Genomic DNA, 20,150 nt, shown 5'->3' with positions numbered 1-20,150 from the left:
ATCACGCCCAGATGGATGACGTCACTAGTATACCATATATGCCACTGTATCATAACTTAAAAATAAAAATCGACCTGTTTCGGGATTTTTCCTTAAAGTCGCCGGTTTACGAAATAACGAATTTATTCCTTTCATTTGCACCATACTGCATACGACACATGCAACGGTGGAAAATAGTGTCGCGCACGCTTGATTAGCAATTAAAAAACAAAGGAGTTTTGAATATTGTATTGCAAAAAACTCTACGGTATTTCATCAATCGATGTTTAAAGAATATCTACCTACCTTGGTAACATTCAAATTTTCAGTTTTTCACATAGTTTTTGAGGGTTAAAAATGGCCGATTTCGCAATTTTTCAATTTTTAATCGCTTATATGTCAAAAACTATCAACTTTAGAGAAAAGTCACTAAATACCTTTTCTGTTTGGAATGATCCAAAAAACCTAAAAAAAGTTTGTTCCATGCAAAAAAAATAATTTTAGGAAAAAACAAAAAAAAAACGTTTAAAAAATTTTTGACCAACTTTTAGTCCTGGCAACATGCAAATTTGTTAAAAGGGGTCCTTTTTGAGTAAGATTGTGCAAAAAATCCGAATTAGAATATTTTTCCTAGCGGATGCGCAGTGGCTTTCTAGACTATATTGTAAAGGATTTAATTAAAAAAATGACAAAAACTAATTTTAAACATTTTAAAATTATTTTACAAAAAAATGTCGATTTTTTGCTTACTTATAAACAATTAGAATAACTTTTTAACCGTTACCCGTAGAAACATTATTTTTTCATATTCAGAAAGACTGAACTTTTATACACATTTAAAAAAAAACAATTGTCCTAGGACAATTAGGGACGAAGTTAGCCCCCCTTTTTTTAATTCACATGTTCTTGAAAAATAATTTTGCAATATTTAGAATTATTTTTTGTCATTTGTTTTTAATTAAATTAATAGTGTAAATCTTCTTCTTTCATAAACTATCCAAAGTATTACCGGAACTTCTTCATTTTCTGACTTAATTTGGGATAAACAAAATTAATAATTTAAAGATAATTTAAAGATAATTAAAAAATAATTTTGGATAAACAAATTAAATAACTTTTAAACTATTTGACAAATTGCTTTGAAATTTAGGGTATGATTTAAGCACCAGAAGTCTCATCATTCCGTGTAATAAGAAAGTTCTAAGTTAATTTTTACATAAGTTATGAATATTTATAAAAACTCAAAACTTACAATTAATTTTGCAATTTTCTAAGCAACCAATAAGGGTAGACATATTCACGAATGCCATATTGAAGTTTTTTTATACGAGTTATCAGTTTCTTACTCTTAAATTTGTTTAAAATGTTTAACTTTTTGGTAATAGACGAAAAAAGCGAAAATTTACCGGTTTTTGATCTTCATTTGTTTCTAACTATGTATATCATCAAAATCGGCTGCAGGAAACATATAGGTTATTATTATAGATGTCCATACTACTCAAAAAATTTGGTTTCGGCATGGAGGGGGTTGTGTCACAAACAGGATATTTTTTTCCGTATTTCTCTGAACTAAATATTTATTTACTAATATTAAAATTGTTCTCTATTACTTCCATTTAGCTCGCCTATGGGTATATTGTCACAACCTTCCTTGTCTAAGGTCACAACATTCAGCATTCATGTTAGTTATGTGAACTGCAGCCGACGCAGTGTTGCCAAAGTTTCGCAGAACTTTCCAAAAAGGGTAATAGTAATAAGTAATAGTAATAGTAATAGTAATACTAAGTACTATCTCCCGAAGTAATATCGATCTAACTAAAATACAGCACTCTTATAATACTACATTTCCTGCAAATAAGTATCACTCAATTATAGACACTTTAAATAAAAAAGGAAACTAGCGGTATTAGTAATACCCGATTAAAGAAAATTATTAATAGTACCTACCTAATATCTATTTTAGAGATTATTAGTAAGCACAAATATAAAAAGAAGGTGTGGTTAGTGGAACGGAAAAAAACAGTAATTGACATGCAATCTGGTAGGTATTTCCTCATGGTGATCTATTTACAGATTTTAAGACAGGCCACACGTGCTGGATACATTTCCTTAATTTATCAAAAATAAAATTAAGTTTTGATTAACTGCTTATTAAAAATAGTAGGAAATGCTTTCTTTTTCATTAAATTAAAAAAGAGGTTAAAAACAACTTTCATTTGAAAGATGCTTAAGAGGATCGGTACGTATTTTCGGCTGCAATGCTATTCAAATGGGGATTCATTTTTTTCGAATCCTGAGAAAACTAATAAGTATTTTTGAAAAATTTAGACGCAGAATGAAAGATTACGTTATTAGCGAGGGCCGAAAGTCCCTGAGAACTTCTATAATGTTTATTTTAATAAGTTACAGGGGTGAAAAAACTAAGAGAAAATTTAGTGTGATTTTTAATTTCAAATATCTCATTCAAAATAAACTTTTTATTTATTCTAAGGGACTTTCGGCCCTCGGTAATAATTTAGTCTTTCATTCTGCGTTTAAATTTTTCAAAAATATTTATTGGTTTTTTCAGGATTTGAAAAAAATGAACACAATGCCGTGGTAATATTTTCCAAATCTGTCTTTGTCTTACAACGCACTCAACCGAATATAATATTGTCAGCATATATTGTCAGTCAGACACTGACAATCAGTTACAATTTTAAATATTTGACATTGCATCGGGAATATTTTGAGAAATTGATTAAATATTATTGATATATAGTGTATTTGATAAATAATTGATTTAAGACGTGAACTTAATAAAAAGTTATTTATTGTGTATTATTTGTGGAAGATCTAAGCAGAGAAAACATCAGATATATCCTGTGATCCAAGTATTTTGTTGTTAGAGATGTTCAAAATTGTAAGCGTTCCAAAATAACAACATATTATTAAAAAATCACTTTAACACTTTTCCTCTTTTCTCGATTGATTATTAGTTTTTGTTGTACAAATAAATTATTACAATCACTGAAAACATAGTTAGTGAAAAAATTATCACTAGTAATACCACTAGAGGTCAAATTATTTCCGGAAATTTTTTTGAGATCATGAATATAGGGAAATTTTATAAAAATATTCACGATCAAAAAAAAATTTCCGGATATTAATTTGACTTCGCGTGGTATTCGGTAAGAAAATTCCACACCTGCATTTGAAAATCCAAAGCTGCATGAACAGATTAATAGCGCGCCATAGCTTTGTCAGCAATTATTTAGGCTTTCAAATTCGTAATTTCTACTCATTGTAGTTGCATGGGAATACCATTTCAAGATAGAAAATAGTATATTCTTCAATTTTACATAAGTTTTGAGTAACTACAAGTGATAGAAAATTATTTTTTGGCGTTTTATTTTAAATTATGTAAACAAATAAAAACCAGTCTGTCAAAAATGTTCTGTTATTGTAAACGTCAAAAAATTTCCACTATAATTCGCTGTTGGGTACCCCACGAGCAAAAAATTTCCGATAAAATACCTCCGTTGCCATGGTGATCTGTCAAAATAACGTATTTTGATTGGTTCAAAATTACAGGTGTGGAATTTTCACATTTATTAACTGAATTAATAATTTGCAATTATAAAAATAACAGTTATCCAAGAACATTCAAAAGCCATCTCTTTAAATTAATTATGACATTTTCAAGTAGAATGACATTCTAGTAATGTTTACATATCCACACCAGTGTGAATTTTACTACACGTAATTTGCCGTGTAAAGACAGAAAAAGTAGGGATGCACGTAAAATATTTGCGAATTATGTACCCATAGCCTTAAAGTAGCTTAGTCTTCCCCCTTCCTTATTCGTTAGAATTTATTGAGAATAAAAAATTGGAAAGTAAATAGTATGAACACCACAAATTTGTTAAAAGTAACACTTAAAGCCGTGGATCACCTAGGCTTATAGAATTTATGTTTAATCCTATATTCATTTGAAAGGGCACACTCTAGGGACCACTTTTTGTTTTTTTTTGGTGTTTAAATATGAAGGAAAAAATAGTGCCGCTCAAAATAATAGTGATTTTGGGGTGTCAAAATATCTAAACTTAAAGTCACTAGGGAATTAGTTCAAAAGCACCTACAAATCATTTCAAAAACAAAAATGGAGCCCTCTTTTGGTATACTTTTAAAATAATGTTTTTGATTTTCTCTTCATTCTCAATGTAAAGGCTGATTTAAGTATGGAATGCCTCAATTATCTCGGAAATGGCCTGCACGATATTTATAATATATCTTGATGTGTAAGGGTCTCACCATAACAAACCAATATTAGGGTGGTAGGTATTTACATTATTGTTAGATTTTGCATTTTTCTGCAAATCCAATGAAGTTTCTTATTTCAAATAGGTTACCCTAAATATATTTTTTTTTAATTTTGAAGTTGTGAATCAAAATAGACACTCGTTAATTCAGCCCGATCTTCCTAAATGTCCTTGGTACAAGTCTTGTAGAGCTTCTAAGAAGTACATAACTTCTATTATTAGAGTAAGTACGATTCGGACACGAATGTTATCCAAAGCAGTTATTTAAGACACAGATTTTGGATAATGATAAATGTGAGCAGTATGAAGAGGAAAGTGATTTAGATCATATATTTTTTGGTTGTTCTAAAATTACAATTTATTCGTCTAAATTAATAAATTACTTATTTATTAAAATGTAAAGTATCAGCTCCTTGGAATATACTAGATTTTATTATCACTTGGCTCTGTAGATGTATATGTTACGGTCAATGATGTAAATTGGACATTGACGTTAATGGCCGGGCATTGTCGTGAATGTCCATTTTCCTTGGTTATTAACGACAATGCCCGGCCATTAACGACAATAACCTTAAATATTGTCCAATGTTGTAAAAACAACGTAAAATTAGATTTTTCATCAATAACCACTAATAACCAGTCAATAACGACAGTGGCCAGAAGCAAATGGCCAATGTTGATAAATCGATGCCTAAGAAGCCAATCCTAGATTTTAAACACTTATTGACTTACACCGTGTTTAAAATGAGATACGAAGATGTTTCTGAAAGTAGTTGCAGAAATATAAGTACATAGTTATTAAAAACAAATAAAACGTCTTTATTTATCATAATATGGGTAACGTATTCGTAAATACAAACAAGGAAATAATAATATTTTTATATACAGTATGGTGCAAATGAAAGGAATAAATTCGATATTTCGTAAACCGGCGACTTTAAGGAAAAATCCCGAAACAGGTCGATTTTTATTTTTAAATTATGATTTTTTGACGTATAATACATAATAGTGACGTCATCCATTTGGGCGTGATGAAGTCATCGATGATTTTTTTAAATGACAAGAGGGGTCGTGTTCTACCTCATTTGAAAGGTTATTCAATTATCTATTCGGTAACATAAACACGTACATAATTAATTATAAAGGGTGCCCAAAAAAAAATTTTTTAATTAAATTATTTAACAAAAAAAAGGAAGAATGTACATATGTAATTTATTTAATTCAAAATACATTTTTCTGCTCTCATGAATCGGAAAAAAAAATGTTTATTTCACAAATAAACAATGGTTTTTCGCTTAAATGAATGTTTAAACTTCCAAGAGGCAGGTGGCTGGCGGGAGCTGGCTTGATCATTGAATTTCATTCTATAGTTATTTGTTGTTTATTTAGCACCCGGTGTTCTCAAAATATTTTTCGCTTCTTTAATTTCACTTATTCGGCTATTGTCTTCGTCACAGTTTAAAAATGATTTATTGTTATCACGTTTTGACTTGACTATTAAGTTTATATAATTATTAAAACTAGTGCGCATATCGTTCATATCCATGATAACACTTAAATAAATTTACGAGTAATTTCAGCACGAAAACAATACACAATATACACACATGAAGTAAACAATAGTAAACCTACACATAACCTATCTTTTAGTAAAAATTTCAACATTGACCGATTAACAACGGGTATTGTCGACATTGGCCGGGCAATGATAGAAATGTTATCAAAAATTTAAAATTATCATCACTGTCCAGTTTCTATGGACAGTAACGTTAATATCCGGCCATTGTCGACAATGACCAATTCAACCGGCCATTGTCGATATTGGCCGGCCAATAACGTTATTGGCCGGATTTACGTCATTCAGGGCCGTGCGGTGCTATGATGCTGCGAGGCAGCCGCATCAGGCGGCGTCACAAGGGGAGCGGCATAATCAGTAAAATCAAAATACAAATTGAGCCATTCAATAATTAAAAATATATATAGGACCAAGTGTCAGCCGAAAATATTTAACTGGTGAAGGTTTAATAGAACTTATTTTGACAAATTTGGAAAAATTAGTTCTTGATTTAAAACGGCTCAGAGGACAAGGCTATGATAACGGGGTTAATATGAAAGGAATAAGAAAGAGTGTGCAAAACAGAATATCTGAAAAATATCCGAGGGCGTTTTACGTGCCCTGAGCATGCCACCTTAGTCATAAATGACGCAGCGTCTTCTTCTACAGAAACAAAAACCTTTTTTTTTGTATTATACAAGAACTGTACACTTTTTTCTGGTTTTACAAAGCGTTGGGAAGTTCTGAAAAAACATGTTTCACAACTAACGCTAAAACCGTTGAGTACTACTAAATGGTTAAGTCGAATAGATGCATTGAAACCTCTAAGATTTCAATTTTGTGAAATATATAATGTCTTATTCGAAATAGTAGAAGACGTCAACAATGATTCAGAAACTAAAGTCAAAGCACGAGGATTGGTAAAAAATATTAAAAATTATAAATTTATATGCCGTGTAGTTCTTTGGCATGATAATATTTATTTCATATAAATTCAGTCTCGAAGATGTTGCAACATGTAACTATATATTTGTCAGATTGTGTAAAAATGTTGTCAGGAACTATGGAAAAAATGAAAATTTACTGACAATTTGGCTATGACCAAATTAAAATTACTGATAATGAAATTGCAGAAAATCTTGTAAATAAGTTCCGAATTTCCTGCTGAAAATGAATATTGAGGCAAGAGAAAAATGCGTCAATTTGATCTGTGGATCAACTTTCAACAGAAGAAGATAAATTTAAAGTAAATTTTTTCATGTATATTTTAGACATTGCCTTTAATTCTTTGAATGATCGATTTTCGCTTTTAGAAACTCATAATAAAAATTTTAAAATTTTATATGACACTTTTAAATTGAGGGAAATATAAGAAAAGGGAAATATGATAAAATACTAGAACATCTTTATTCAATACTTTTCATAGAAAAAGAATCGGATATAGAGCGGCAAATGATTTTCTAGAAGAATTATTGCATGATTTATCCCAAATGATACCATATACTCCATGAAACCTTTAGAGGTTTTGAACTATTTGTGACAAAATAACCTAATTTCTTTATACCCAAATATATCCCTGTATCACTAAGGGCCGGTATTATCTGTCCCGATTAAACCCCGGTTAGAAGAATTTTGTCATGCGAGGTGCAGAAAGTACCGACCCGAAGAATTTTAATAACACTCTCTGTCTCGGTAGCTTGGGAAAGAAGCTTTTCAAAATTAAAAATGATTAAAAACTATTTACGAAGCTCCATAAGACAAACAAAACTAAAAAAAAATTAGTACTTATTTCGATAGAGTCCTCACTAGCTGCTACTTTAGAATACACCAATCTGATTGACGAGTTTACCAAAATTAAAACCAAAAGGATAAAATTGTAATTTTCATAAATGTTATTTAATGTTAACACATATTTCATTTAATTTAAAGTACGTTTTGTTTTTAAAATAAAAGTTTTCGTTCATTTTGTGTAATTTCATTTAATAAAAATAAATACTAGTATTAAGTTTCAATAATATTTAGGGGGCGGCATTTCGAAGACTTGCATCATATTGAAAAGATGTACCCCACGGCTCTGACGTCATTATCCGTAACATATAGTACAACTCTTTAATCAACTTTTTAAAAGACAGAAAATTATCAGTAGTAATTGCACAAGAGCTCTGAAATTATTGAATTTTTCCCGAGTGACACTTTGACAGTTTTAATTTCACGAGCCGAAGGCGAGTGAAATTATGTCAAAGTGTCACGAGAGCAAAAATTCTATATTAATTTTAGAGGTCGAGTGCAATTTGTTGCGATTATTTCATGAATAAAACTGTTCAAAACCAAAATTCTATTGTAATTTATTTATGTAAGTACCATTAAACACACAGTTTTTATAAATATTTGACGATTGAAAGTCATCACTTTTATAATTTTTAAAACATTAATTGTCATTAATGTCACTGAATGTATTTTTTCGTAGCAACGAAGGGCATTTGACGTAATATACTTAACGACGGGGGATTATCAAAAATTATCGATTTAATTCAGATTTCTGTAGCTTTCTATTGGTCAGAATCTCCTATGAATGAAATAATCATTATAATTCCCTTAAACATTTTAGTTAATACCTTTGGTATTATAATTAGTTGTTTTAGCTGTTAAGCTTAGTGTTACTTAATACCTTTTAGTTGTTACATTTGTTTTAAACCTGTTTTGTATACCTTTTATTCCTTATGTGTCTGGCAGTATGGCGGTAGGTCTAAGCCAAAATTAAAAAAGGCCCTCTTTTAGTTTACGAGCTAGAGCCTTATAAACAATTTACAAACAATTAAATTGTTTGTAATTATTTGACAACTCGGATCAAAATCCACCCTTGAAATTCGTAATCAGCAGCCAAAAATACATTAAGACTACTTGGTTTAACCTATCAGAATTGAAGAGGACACGGTGACCTATCTAATCCCTTGACTACGTAAATTGAAAATTTGAATATTTACCTTTATTTTTCTTCTTACATAAATTTTTCCCCCCAATCCATCGCTTTTTACTGCAAAACAAATGGTTAGAAAGACCAACTTTGAATCCGTATCCATCTGTACACCTATACTCAGCTACCAAATACTCAGTTTGTTTATGCCTCCCGTTGTGCAGTTTTTCAGTCTTTAATTTCACGAGTTCTGCATTTTTGATATGTGGAGGCGAGATGCCTTTACAGGAAGAGTCCAGAACTTTATGCAAGTGTTTAGGAATTATTTTGGAAGCGGAATATGTATCTGAAACAAATAAATTTTATTTATTACTTGTTTTAAATTTATATTATATTTTAAATATTATTTAATCTCATTAGTTCAAACTTCTAGAACCTTTTAATAATACATAAATAAAGAAGACTAAATAACGTAAATGACGAATTTTAATTAGGATGGTGATTAGGGGGTTGCTTCCGATCACTTTTTCGCCGAAAAAAATAGGGACTGACATTCTTTTCAGTATAAGTCACTTAATTTTTGAGCTAGAGACTTTTTTATTTCTGGAGATAGTTATTTTTTAAATACTTTAAATTAGTTTGAACAAGTTATTTCAGGTTTCCCGTCTTTTGACTTTGAAACTACAATATTTAGCATTTGACGAAGAAGAGCTAACATAATAAAGTATAGCTCGACCACTATTGGTTTTAAAGAAAATTAAAAAAAAACGGTTTGTTTATTTTTTCAAAAGGTACATTTTTGTTAAGTAAAGTTGTTTTGCTAAATCGAAAACTTTTGGACTTATTAGCAGAAAACTTATTAAAAACATTGATTTTTTCGATTTAAAACTAACACTTTCGATAGCGAATAAATCGAAAACTATTAATTTTATCAATAAAATGTATAGAACATTTTTAGCTTATAATGAATGTTTTTATCAACTTTTTCGGTCAAAATATAATAAAAAGTTTCTACCACCGAGATGGGGTGGCAACCACCCCCATGGTAAAAGCGCATTTAGGCCTCATATAGATTTTGATCCTTGGACTATCCACTACTTATTCTCACATTTTCAAGCAGATCGATCCATTTTTTAAAAATTGCGAGGTTTTGTCCTATTTTAAGCTTCATTACTCGAACTATTAGTTCAGTAACTCAAAAATTGAATACTTTAAGTTTTATGTTTTCGAAAATACTTGTAGCCAACATAAATTCTGCAGTACTGTAGCAGACAGGCTATTCTCTCTGTGATCAAATTGTAACGATTTTGTTAGATACACAGGTACACACTAATTAGTCGAATTCGACAAAATTGAATGACGCCGCAGTATCGTGAGTGGTCGACTTAAGATACGCGCTAAATATCAAAACTACGCTGAACAGCCGTAGAAAAAGTTATATGGCATAGTTAGCAAAAAATTAAAACTTTTTTACTCTTTTACTAAAGTGCGCAAAATCTACAATAATTATAAATTAGAGCTCGGGAAATATGCAAAATGCATATTAAGTGCATGTTTGCATATTTTAGATAAATTTTATAAGTGCATATGCATTATTTATTAAAATTGCTTATTTTCTGACTTTTTTACCTCAAACAGACAAATGTTTCAAGAGAAATGAACCACTTTCTGGTGACATCCTTAATCTCAGCCTTTTACAATTTATAAGCAAGAAGATGACGAATAAAAGAGACGAAGGTGACTCTACAATATGCAGTCATATTTTGTTAGTGAAAAAAATTTGTTACTGTTAAATGATGCTGCGCCATATATGACCAAAAGTGGACAACATTTAAAATTTTCAAATTTGTTACTTGTTTAGCGCACGCTTTAAATAGAGTAGCAGAAACTGTAAAGACAGACTTTTCCAATGGTCAATATTCTTGTATAAAATATAAAAAAATATTTTTAAAAGCCCTAATGCGAGTACAGGTATAGGTATAAAGGCTGTATGACACTATGCATTTTCTTGTATCATTTCTAATATCGTTTCTGATATCGTTTCTTGTATACATTTTCTTGTATCATTTCTTGTACGTACATTTGTGCCCTGTATGACACTATGCAAGTTCTTGTATCGAAAACTGTATGAAATTCGGCACGTGATTGGTCGAAATTTTGTTTGTCACCCTGTCACGTTACATTGGTATGGTAGTACTGCGTCTACAGCTGATTTTAAGGATTTTATAAAATTTATAAACTTTTAAAAACAAATATTTTAATGTTATAATAACTAGAATTTTTACGTTGACTGTTGATTATTTGTGTTTTTTATTTTGTTTTGATATTTGTGCTAAAATATTTGCATTATAATTATCTTCAGTTTGATCCAAATTGGAACTATTGTATTTTCCTCTATTAAAAAATTATGCAATATGAAACCCAAAGTTATTCTAAATATATGGTTATTAGTAGAACAGTAGTCCATACCAAACGGTATATTAAGTAAAATATTTATAAATAATACCTACAAAACACAAATAAATTCATCAAGACATAAATCATATGATCTCATTTTCAGCCGCCATTATGACATTTAGAAGTTTTACCAGCAGGTTTTACGTTTTTGCTCTTTGCGCAGAAATTGGCGCAGTTATTGTACAAGAATCTGTGCCTGACACAAATTCTTGTATCGTTTCTGATATCGTTTCTTGTATCTGTGTATGACACTATACATTTTTTTGACATATCAGAAACGATATTAGAAATGATACAAGAAAATGCATAGTGTCATACAGCCTTAAAAATCGTTTACCTAATGTGACTTTATCACCTGAACCTGTGATAACTAGATTCGGAAAATTGTTTAATTCTGTAAATCTCATAACCGATAATTTTGAGGGAATTAAAGACGTCATTTGTAGTTTAGATGTAGATAACTCAGGGGCTATAAAAATGTGTGGATGTTGAACAGAATCTGTTGATGAACAGAATAATTAAACACCTTGGGGAAAACAACAAAGTGTATCAAAAATTCTGCACGGTGTTAAAGAGAAATGAGGGATATCAAGAAACAATTCAAAAAAATAATATTATGAAAATGGGGAAATGTGAAGATAATTTAATTTTATAGATAGAACTCTCAATTGTGCAATATTTTAAGTTTTCTCCTGTACCTTTATGTGAAGTAGAAAGAAGTAATTTTTTTTAAATTGTGAATTTTTTTGTGTATCTATAAACAAATATTTTCAGATAGACGCCTCAGTTTTTCTGTAGAAAATTTAGGAAAAGCATTTAGTAATGCATAGTTTTAATTTTAGTAACAATATAATAAAATAACGATGATAATAATTGTAAAGAATAGGTGAATATAATGATGTAGGTAATAGAAATTTCAATAAATATTTTTTGTGACTTTATTATAAAATAATTTTTTTTTATTTATCGACAGCTAAGGCCATTGGCATAAAATATATAATTAAATACCTTTAAAACAAGGATTACTGGTTTTTTTATTTATCTGCATTGAATGCATAAATGCATATTTTAGTGCATATTTCAACTGTTTTTTGTGCATATTTGCATGCATATTTTATGGTTTTTTAAGTGCATACTTCCAGAGCTCTAATTATAATATACTTTTTGTACGCTGTAGTATATTAATTTGAGTAGTAATTGTATACGTTGACGAATAAGGTATGTACATTTCGTCATATCCTATATTCGAAATCGTTTATTCTAAAATTTAAATAAATCAATAAAGAAGAAAACACTTTCCTTGAACCAACAATTAACATGTTTTCTATTGTGGTACGATTGAGTGATCGTGGGAGGTTAGGGAAGGAATTTGATATTTCCATAAAAATTATATTTATTTCCTATTCTTTTAAAAACACCATTTATAGTTGGTAATAAATTTCGGAAACACATTGTAGACGTGGGCCACGTCTATTTATAATGTGCTTCAAATGTATTTCCTTTGTAGTTTTGAATATATAACCCACGGTTTTAAATGAAAGTGACATTACTGGTATATTTACGTGATAGTTTCCACAGACCGACTTAAAATCTGATTTTTTAGGTCATCCTTAATTTTTATAAGCACTGACTTGCAAAACTAACCGGACACTAAAGTTTATTTTTAGGAAAATTTTTTACTCAATTAGAAATCCAATGAAATCAATTAATTTGTGGTCATCTGATTGAATACAACCAATAAAACCAACATTATACTGAAAACAGATCCCATGGGCTGTTTTCACTCAATCATGTAGCTATGGATACCTACATTTCGTTTCATTTCGATTTTGACATTTCAAATGTTCAATATTTCAAAATGTCACGATTTGGTTGTAATACTGATGAGAATATTAATGAAATTATCGAATCAAATATACCAAAGAATACTGTTTACAGTAAAAAATTTTCTATCCGAATAACCCTCGAATATTGATAAATGCTCAAAAAATTTTTAACAACTTTCTCAAGCTTGTTGCTTACAGGCAACAGACCTCCGCCTACGGCGTCGGTCTGTTTCCAAGCAACAAGCTTTCGAAATCTGTTATAAAATTTTTTCGAACAATTATCAATGTCCTTGGGTTATTACTACTGAAAATAAAAGCTATTAGAAAAACTTCAATTCCAATAAATTATTTTTATTGTATGTTGAATAACAAACCATAAAATAAAAAATAAATTCCAAAATATTGACTAATGCAACAACAAATAATTTCTTGTTTATTCCGGAGACAGATATTTTTCAAACTAAAATCATTAAAATGTAGATACTAAAATCGAGTATTTCCTCCTCGAGAACAGTTAGAGCTCCATTTTCCCGGCCCCTTTTGATTTCCCGGGAATCTGGAGTCGGTAATTTGGATTTCCCGGGAATCGGGAAATTTAAAAAGAAAAAGAAGAAATTGTTTTTGTTTTAATTTTTTAATGCAATTAGTACATAAACGTATAAATTTGATTAAAAATTAAAATACAAAATTTTTAAGGAAATTTTAAAAATATAAAATTATGTGTTTAATCTGAATTGTCGTTGTTTTTATTATTGAAATATGTTTTAAAAAACATAAATTGTTGAGTGTTTGATCTTTCAGGCTGGCTCTTCTTTTTTTGTACAGAAATTTTCTGAAATTGAAAACACACTTTCTGTTGATGTATGTAGGTCTGATGCTTTTTAGTGAAGTATTTTTTTAAAGGTCCGGTCAGCTGATTTGCACCAATATAATACCGTATTAAATTTCCTATATAGGTACTAATTTTATTCTGCATAAACATAATAGGAAACTTGCATAAAATGTTAAATTCGAAAAAAAATGGTATAAATCACAACAGAACATAATTTAGAACCTGTATCAAAGATAAAAAAGTTTTGTTTGTATTTCGTTTGGCCCCTAAAGACGACTAAAAATTCAACGTATACCAGCCACCCCAAAACGCGTCGTGACGTCACGGGGTTATATGTTTACATTCTACACCAATTGTATATATAATTTTAAATTAGACATTATAAACGTCAGTAGAAAATACAGTTAGGTGACGTTAAAAGTGTTTTTGATCGTTTGAACTATTCATAGAAAAAAGACTAAGTTTTCACTCTAATGGCATATAAAACAACATAATGCTATTCTACACCACACCAGAATGGAAACAATGGGGACCTTCTCTGGTTACACCTCCGAGGCTTCTACAATTTGCAAGCCATACGGATGCTCAGACTAAGGAAGATGAGGGAATTCTACAATTTACAATTCACGTCCCATCTGCTCAGCGCGGTAAAGTTCCAACGAGAATGGTTTTCTTCATACTCCACACAGAGTAAATGTAAATCAAATATGAATAACCATTTTTAATTTCGTTGCAAAACGAAAACACAGCCGAACCATATTCTAGTCCAATCAGAGAGTGCTGCAAGCACCCCTACCGGTTTCGAAACTTATTAGTCTCTCATCAGGAGGCACATATGCTGTTCTCCCTGAGCCAACCAAAACAAACCCCAGCGTGCAGTCCCGGATTGCAACGAACGAAATGGCATAGATGCCCTAGTGGCAACTGCTAGCAAAAAGACTAAGGTTTCACTCTAATGGCATATAAAACAACATAATGCTATTCTACACCCCACCAGAATGAAAACAATGGGAACCTTCTCTGGTTACACCTCCGAGGCTTCTACAATTTGCAAGCCATACGGATGCTGAGACTAAGGAAGATGAGGGAATTCTACAGTTTACAATTCACGTCCCATCTGCTCAGCGCGGTAAAGTTCCAACGAGAATGGTTCCCTTCATACTCCACACAGAGTAAATGTAAATAAAAAATGAATAACCATTTTCAATTTCGTTGCAAAACGAAAACACAGCCGAACCATATTCTAGTCCAATCAGAGAGTGCTGCAAGCACCCCTACCGGTTTCGAAACTTATTAGTCTCTCATCAGGAGGCACATATGCTGCTCTCCCTGATCCAACCAAAACAGAACAGACAGAACAGATCCAACATTCTCGTTGGAACTTTACCGCGCTGAGCAGATGGGACGTGAATTGTAAATTGTAGAATTCCCTCATCTTCCTTAGTCTCAGCATCCGTATGGCTTGCAAATTGTAGAAGCCTCGGAGGTGTAACCAGAGAAGGTTCCCATTGTTTTCATTCTGGTGGGGTGTAGAATAGCATTATGTTGTTTTATATGCCATTAGAGTGAAAACTTAGTCTTTTTGCTAGCAGTTGCCGCTAGGGTATCTATGCCATTTCGTTCGTTGCAATCCGGGACTGCACGCTGGGGTTTGTTTTGGTTGGATCAGGGAGAGCAGCATATGTGCCTCCTGATGAGAGACTAATAAGTTTCGAAACCGGTAGGGGTGCTTGCAGCACTCTCTGATTGGACTAGAATATGGTTCGGCTGTGTTTTCGTTTTGCAACGAAATTGAAAATGGTTATTCATTTTTTATTCATAGAAAATTTGTACTATAACAAAATGGTTTTATTTTCAATAGTAAACCTTCTTTCCCTTCCTTCAAAAACTGTATCAAACTCCAATCTCAACAAACTGGTATATATTATTACAACGACATAGGATAAATGTCATTAGAATATAAATATTTTTCCTTTATTCCCCGACGACGAGCTGGTCAAATACCCAAGTAGGTGGAGGCCAATAAACTAAAGAAGAAGAAGAAGAATATACGTAAATATAACCATAAACGAAACCACATAGTTAAACTCTGTGACGTCACGGGTAGTTTGAACTACATATCTTAAGATACAGAAAACTTTAAACTTGTACTATGATTTAAACTTTAAACTTATGTATTATGAGTTTTTGAAGCGTGAAATTTTGGAAATCTCATTTTTATACAAAACTGAACATTATTATGTAATAAAAAAATGTGCAAGTTCCCTATTATTCTAATTCAAAATAAATATTTATGTTATAATTCTGGATCCTGCATGCTTCCAAATGAATCAGATCGTTGCATAAACAAAAGAATGTTTATGCTGACGGATATGATACATTATTCTGATTTAACACCAAAATTGGAAAATTTAAAATATAATTGAAAAATAAATATTTTAAGAAGTGGAATAATTTAAAATTATTATTAAGCAGACAGAGAGAATAATTGTATCAGAATCATTTATTCATTGTGAGTTAATAAAATAAAATAATATATAATAAATAAATAAATAAAATATATAATAAAGTAATTTAAAATAAAATATTTAAAAAACCCCCGGAAATTTTGTAAGAATTCCCGGGAATCGGGATTTCCATTTTTTACTGATTTCTCTTGAAACTTGTCCCGGGAATCTCCCGGGAATGCAGCTCTAAGAACAGTACTCATCATTTCTGGAATAAACTGGATCAAAGCATCTCATTTTGCGGTAATTCTTCGTATCAGCTTTTGCAAGGAAACACGAACTCAACATTGTCATTGTGGATTTTAATGCGAAGGTTGGTGAAGAAGAACAGAAAGATATCATAGGAAATGGTCTGGCAATACACAATGAAAGAGGATAGGTATATTATGTTGGTATATTTTTGTGTAAAAATCAATGAGAAATAATGACCATCTTCAGTGTGAAACATCCAGTGTATAGTAGTTGAAATTAGCTTCGTTGAAAGGTCTAAAAACCTTTTAGTTACATTGTTAAAGTATCAAAAATCATGCGATATTAAGTCGATGGATTCAGAATTAGATACAACATGTGGGTGTAATTTAAAAAACAACGAAATTAGAGTGGCTTACGAATACCTAATAAAGATAAAAAATGGATATAAACCTCAAACAAGTCTATGCAAAGATGAAAGTGGGCAAATAATCAGTGACCAACAGAAAGTCACGGAAACCTGGAAGCATTATTTTCAGACCCTACTTGGAACGCAAGTGGATATGGAAGATGAAGTTAGTACGAACCACGTAGAAGAGAAATAAGTAGATAATAAAGTAGAAGCTCCAACCGTAGAGGAAGTTCTCGAAGCTATTAAGGCCCAGAAAAACAATAAAGCCCCAGGGGTTAACGAAATTCCAGCAGAACTGTATAAGGTAGGTGGCGACCAAATAGCAAGTCATAATATCCACGCGCTCATCAAAGACATATAGCAAGAATAGAAAATACCCGAAGGCTGGAAGAAAAATATAGCAGGTATGCCCGATCTATAAAAAAGGAGACAAACTCCAGTACAAAAACTACCGTGGAATTATTTCTCTACTATGTTCACTGTGTATTATATTAAGTCCTTGCGTATCTTATGAACCAGCAGCTCCAACCACTAGCAAAAAATATTATTGGAGAGTATCAGACGGGCTTCAGATGGGAAAGATCGACAATGGATGAAATATTTACAGTCAATCAGGTCTTAATCAAATCATGGGAACACGAGATTGATGTTCACAACGTGTTTGTAGACTTCAAACAGCCATACGACTCAGTCAAAGAAACTTTATATTGGCTGAATTGGCAATACCACACAAGCTAATTAGACTCATTAAAGTCACAATAGATGAACCTCAGACATGGTTACAAATACAAAACCACCGGACTGATTTTTTCTAAATCTCGCAGGGACTGAATAGAAGCAGAGAGATGGCTTTTTTACCCTGGCGTATGCGGTTTGGCAAATGCAAACTGGACGAGGAAACCTACTGACCACCAGAACGGTTCAACTGAACGCTTATGCCGATGATGTTAATATTATGAGTAGAACATCAACAGGAGCACAGGAAACATACGCAGAGTTAAAAATGTAAACGAAAAGGGTAGATCTGGACATTAACACAGAGAAAGCAAAATTAATGATACAGACGAGAAGGTATAGTCCCAGAAAATATTATACATGATGATGACATTGAAACGGGTTGAAAGTTTATATACCTTAGAATAGAAATATACGCCGATGGATCAAAAGATCGAGAAATACGGAAGAAAATAACGCAGCCAGAGTTTATTTTGCCCTCTCCCATATATTTCGATCTAAAAGTGTCCAACGAAATAAAAAGATGAGAATCTATAAAACCTTAATTCGACCAATTATGTTTTCGACTGTATGTATTCGACTATGGCAGTGAAGCATGAGTCTTGAAAGAAACATCCAAAAATAAACTCGATACATTCGAAAGGAAAGTACTGAGGGGAATACTAGGACCTATGAGGGAAAACGTCATCATCATCAATGGCGCTACAACTCTTCGTGAGTCTTTGTCACGTTTACTATTGCCTTCCATGTTTGTCGGTACTGTGCCACTAATTCCCATTGTCGCACTCCCATTTTCTCTAGATCTTCTTTGACTGCATCTTTCCACCTTTTTCTAGGCCGCTCTACCGACCTTCTTCCATCTGGCCTTTCCCAGAACACATTGTTTATAAGGCGATTGTCGTTACTGCGTATAACTTGCCCTGCCCATCTGAGTCTATTGGCCTTTATATATCTGACCAGATTTTCCAGTCCGAATAGAGACTCTAGCTCGTTATTGTATCTGCGCCTCCATTCGTTTGTCACGCTGTCTCTGCAAGGGCCATATATCATTCGAAGGATTTTACGTTCCCACAGCAGCAATTTATTTACTTCTTTTTTTGTTAGCGTCCATGTTTATCTTCCATACGCGACTGCTGGTCGTATTATGGTCTTATATATCTGGATTTTTGCACCTCGTGAAAGAAATTTTGACTTCATTAGATGTTGCATTGCAAAGAAAGGTCTGTTTCCTGCCATTATTCTCGTTTACAACTTCTCGCTCTAATTTGTTGTCATTTGTGATTGTTACTACTAGATATTTAAATTCTTTAACCACTTCGAAGTTGTGGTCGTTTATAGTAATGTTTTGCCTTATTCGCCGTCGTTCTTGTTTTGAGACGACCATGAGGAAAACGGAATCATCATAATTCGATACAACTTTATCAACTTTTTAAGGAAACACCCCTGTCAGACTTCATTAGAATACAAAGATTGCAATGGGCCGGACATGTAATAAGAATGGGAGAGGATAGGCTACCAAAAAGTGCACTGAACGCTAGAATGCAGGGCAAGAGACTTGTTGGAAAGCCAAGAAAGCGCTGGGACACAGTAAACAGCGACCCACAAGCACTTTTAGGAGTCCGTGTATGGAGAAGAACAGTCACAGACAAACAAGGGTGGAGGCGAGAAATAAAGGAGGTTAAGGCTCAAGTTGGGCTCTAGTGTCATAGAAGAAGAAGAGGTATTGCAGAATCGAAAAATTTTGTTAAAATAGTAATTGCGCCAATGGCGTAGAATTTGGGAGGGGCCAACCATTCACTTTCCCTTGGCGTATGCCTCTGTAGAGTACCTACACTTTCCGCCAAGTATGACAAGGATATGTCAAATAGTGTTAAAAGTACGGGATACAAATAGTTTGTAAATTTTTAAATAAAACTCATTAACTCAGTAACTCAGTAAGGAGCCACATTTTATTTAAATGATTTGGGTTAAATTTTAATAAAGTAAGTTATCAATCGAAGTAGCACAGAAAACGACAAAAAATATCGTTCCCATACCATCAGATTGACAACAGGTGGAATACTTTCTTTGGTTATACCTCCTGAGATTTTCAAAATTTATAAATCAAACAGGATGCCGAAGAAATTAAGATGAGAGTAAATTAATCTACAAAGAGTAAATTAATTAAAAATGTATAAACATTTTCAGTTTCTTTGCAACACGAAAATTCAGCAGCTGCACAATATGGGACTACTGATGAGGGGGAAAAGACCCCCGAAACCGGTATTGACTCTTCCTGCACTCTCCTATTTAACCAGAGTATTATGCAGCTGCTGCATTTTCGTGTTGCAAAGAAATTGAAAATGTTTATACATTTTTAAATTTTATTTTGAGGTATAGAAACTACAACTTACAGATTAAACATTCTTAACGAATCAGATTGTAGATATTATTAATGTTTTGT

General features: G+C 31.9%; 1 protein-coding gene across 1 annotated transcript in view; it reads right to left on the bottom strand.

The window, feature by feature from the left end:
• The window catches only part of LOC114342101 (fibrillin-1), a 423,761-nt gene that overhangs the window by 177,713 nt on the left and 225,898 nt on the right, over positions 1–20,150 (bottom strand). The window contains exon 2 of the mRNA XM_050661746.1: positions 8,820–9,095. Coding sequence (XP_050517703.1) covers positions 8,820–9,095 — 276 coding nt within the window. The remainder of the gene's footprint in view (positions 1–8,819; positions 9,096–20,150) is intronic.

Source organism: Diabrotica virgifera, chromosome 9 (assembly GCF_917563875.1).
Source record: "Diabrotica virgifera virgifera chromosome 9, PGI_DIABVI_V3a".
Lineage (NCBI taxonomy): Eukaryota > Metazoa > Arthropoda > Insecta > Coleoptera > Chrysomelidae > Diabrotica > Diabrotica virgifera.
The sequence above is the reverse complement of the archived record's forward strand: the minus strand, read 5'-3'. Positions and strand labels throughout refer to the sequence as shown.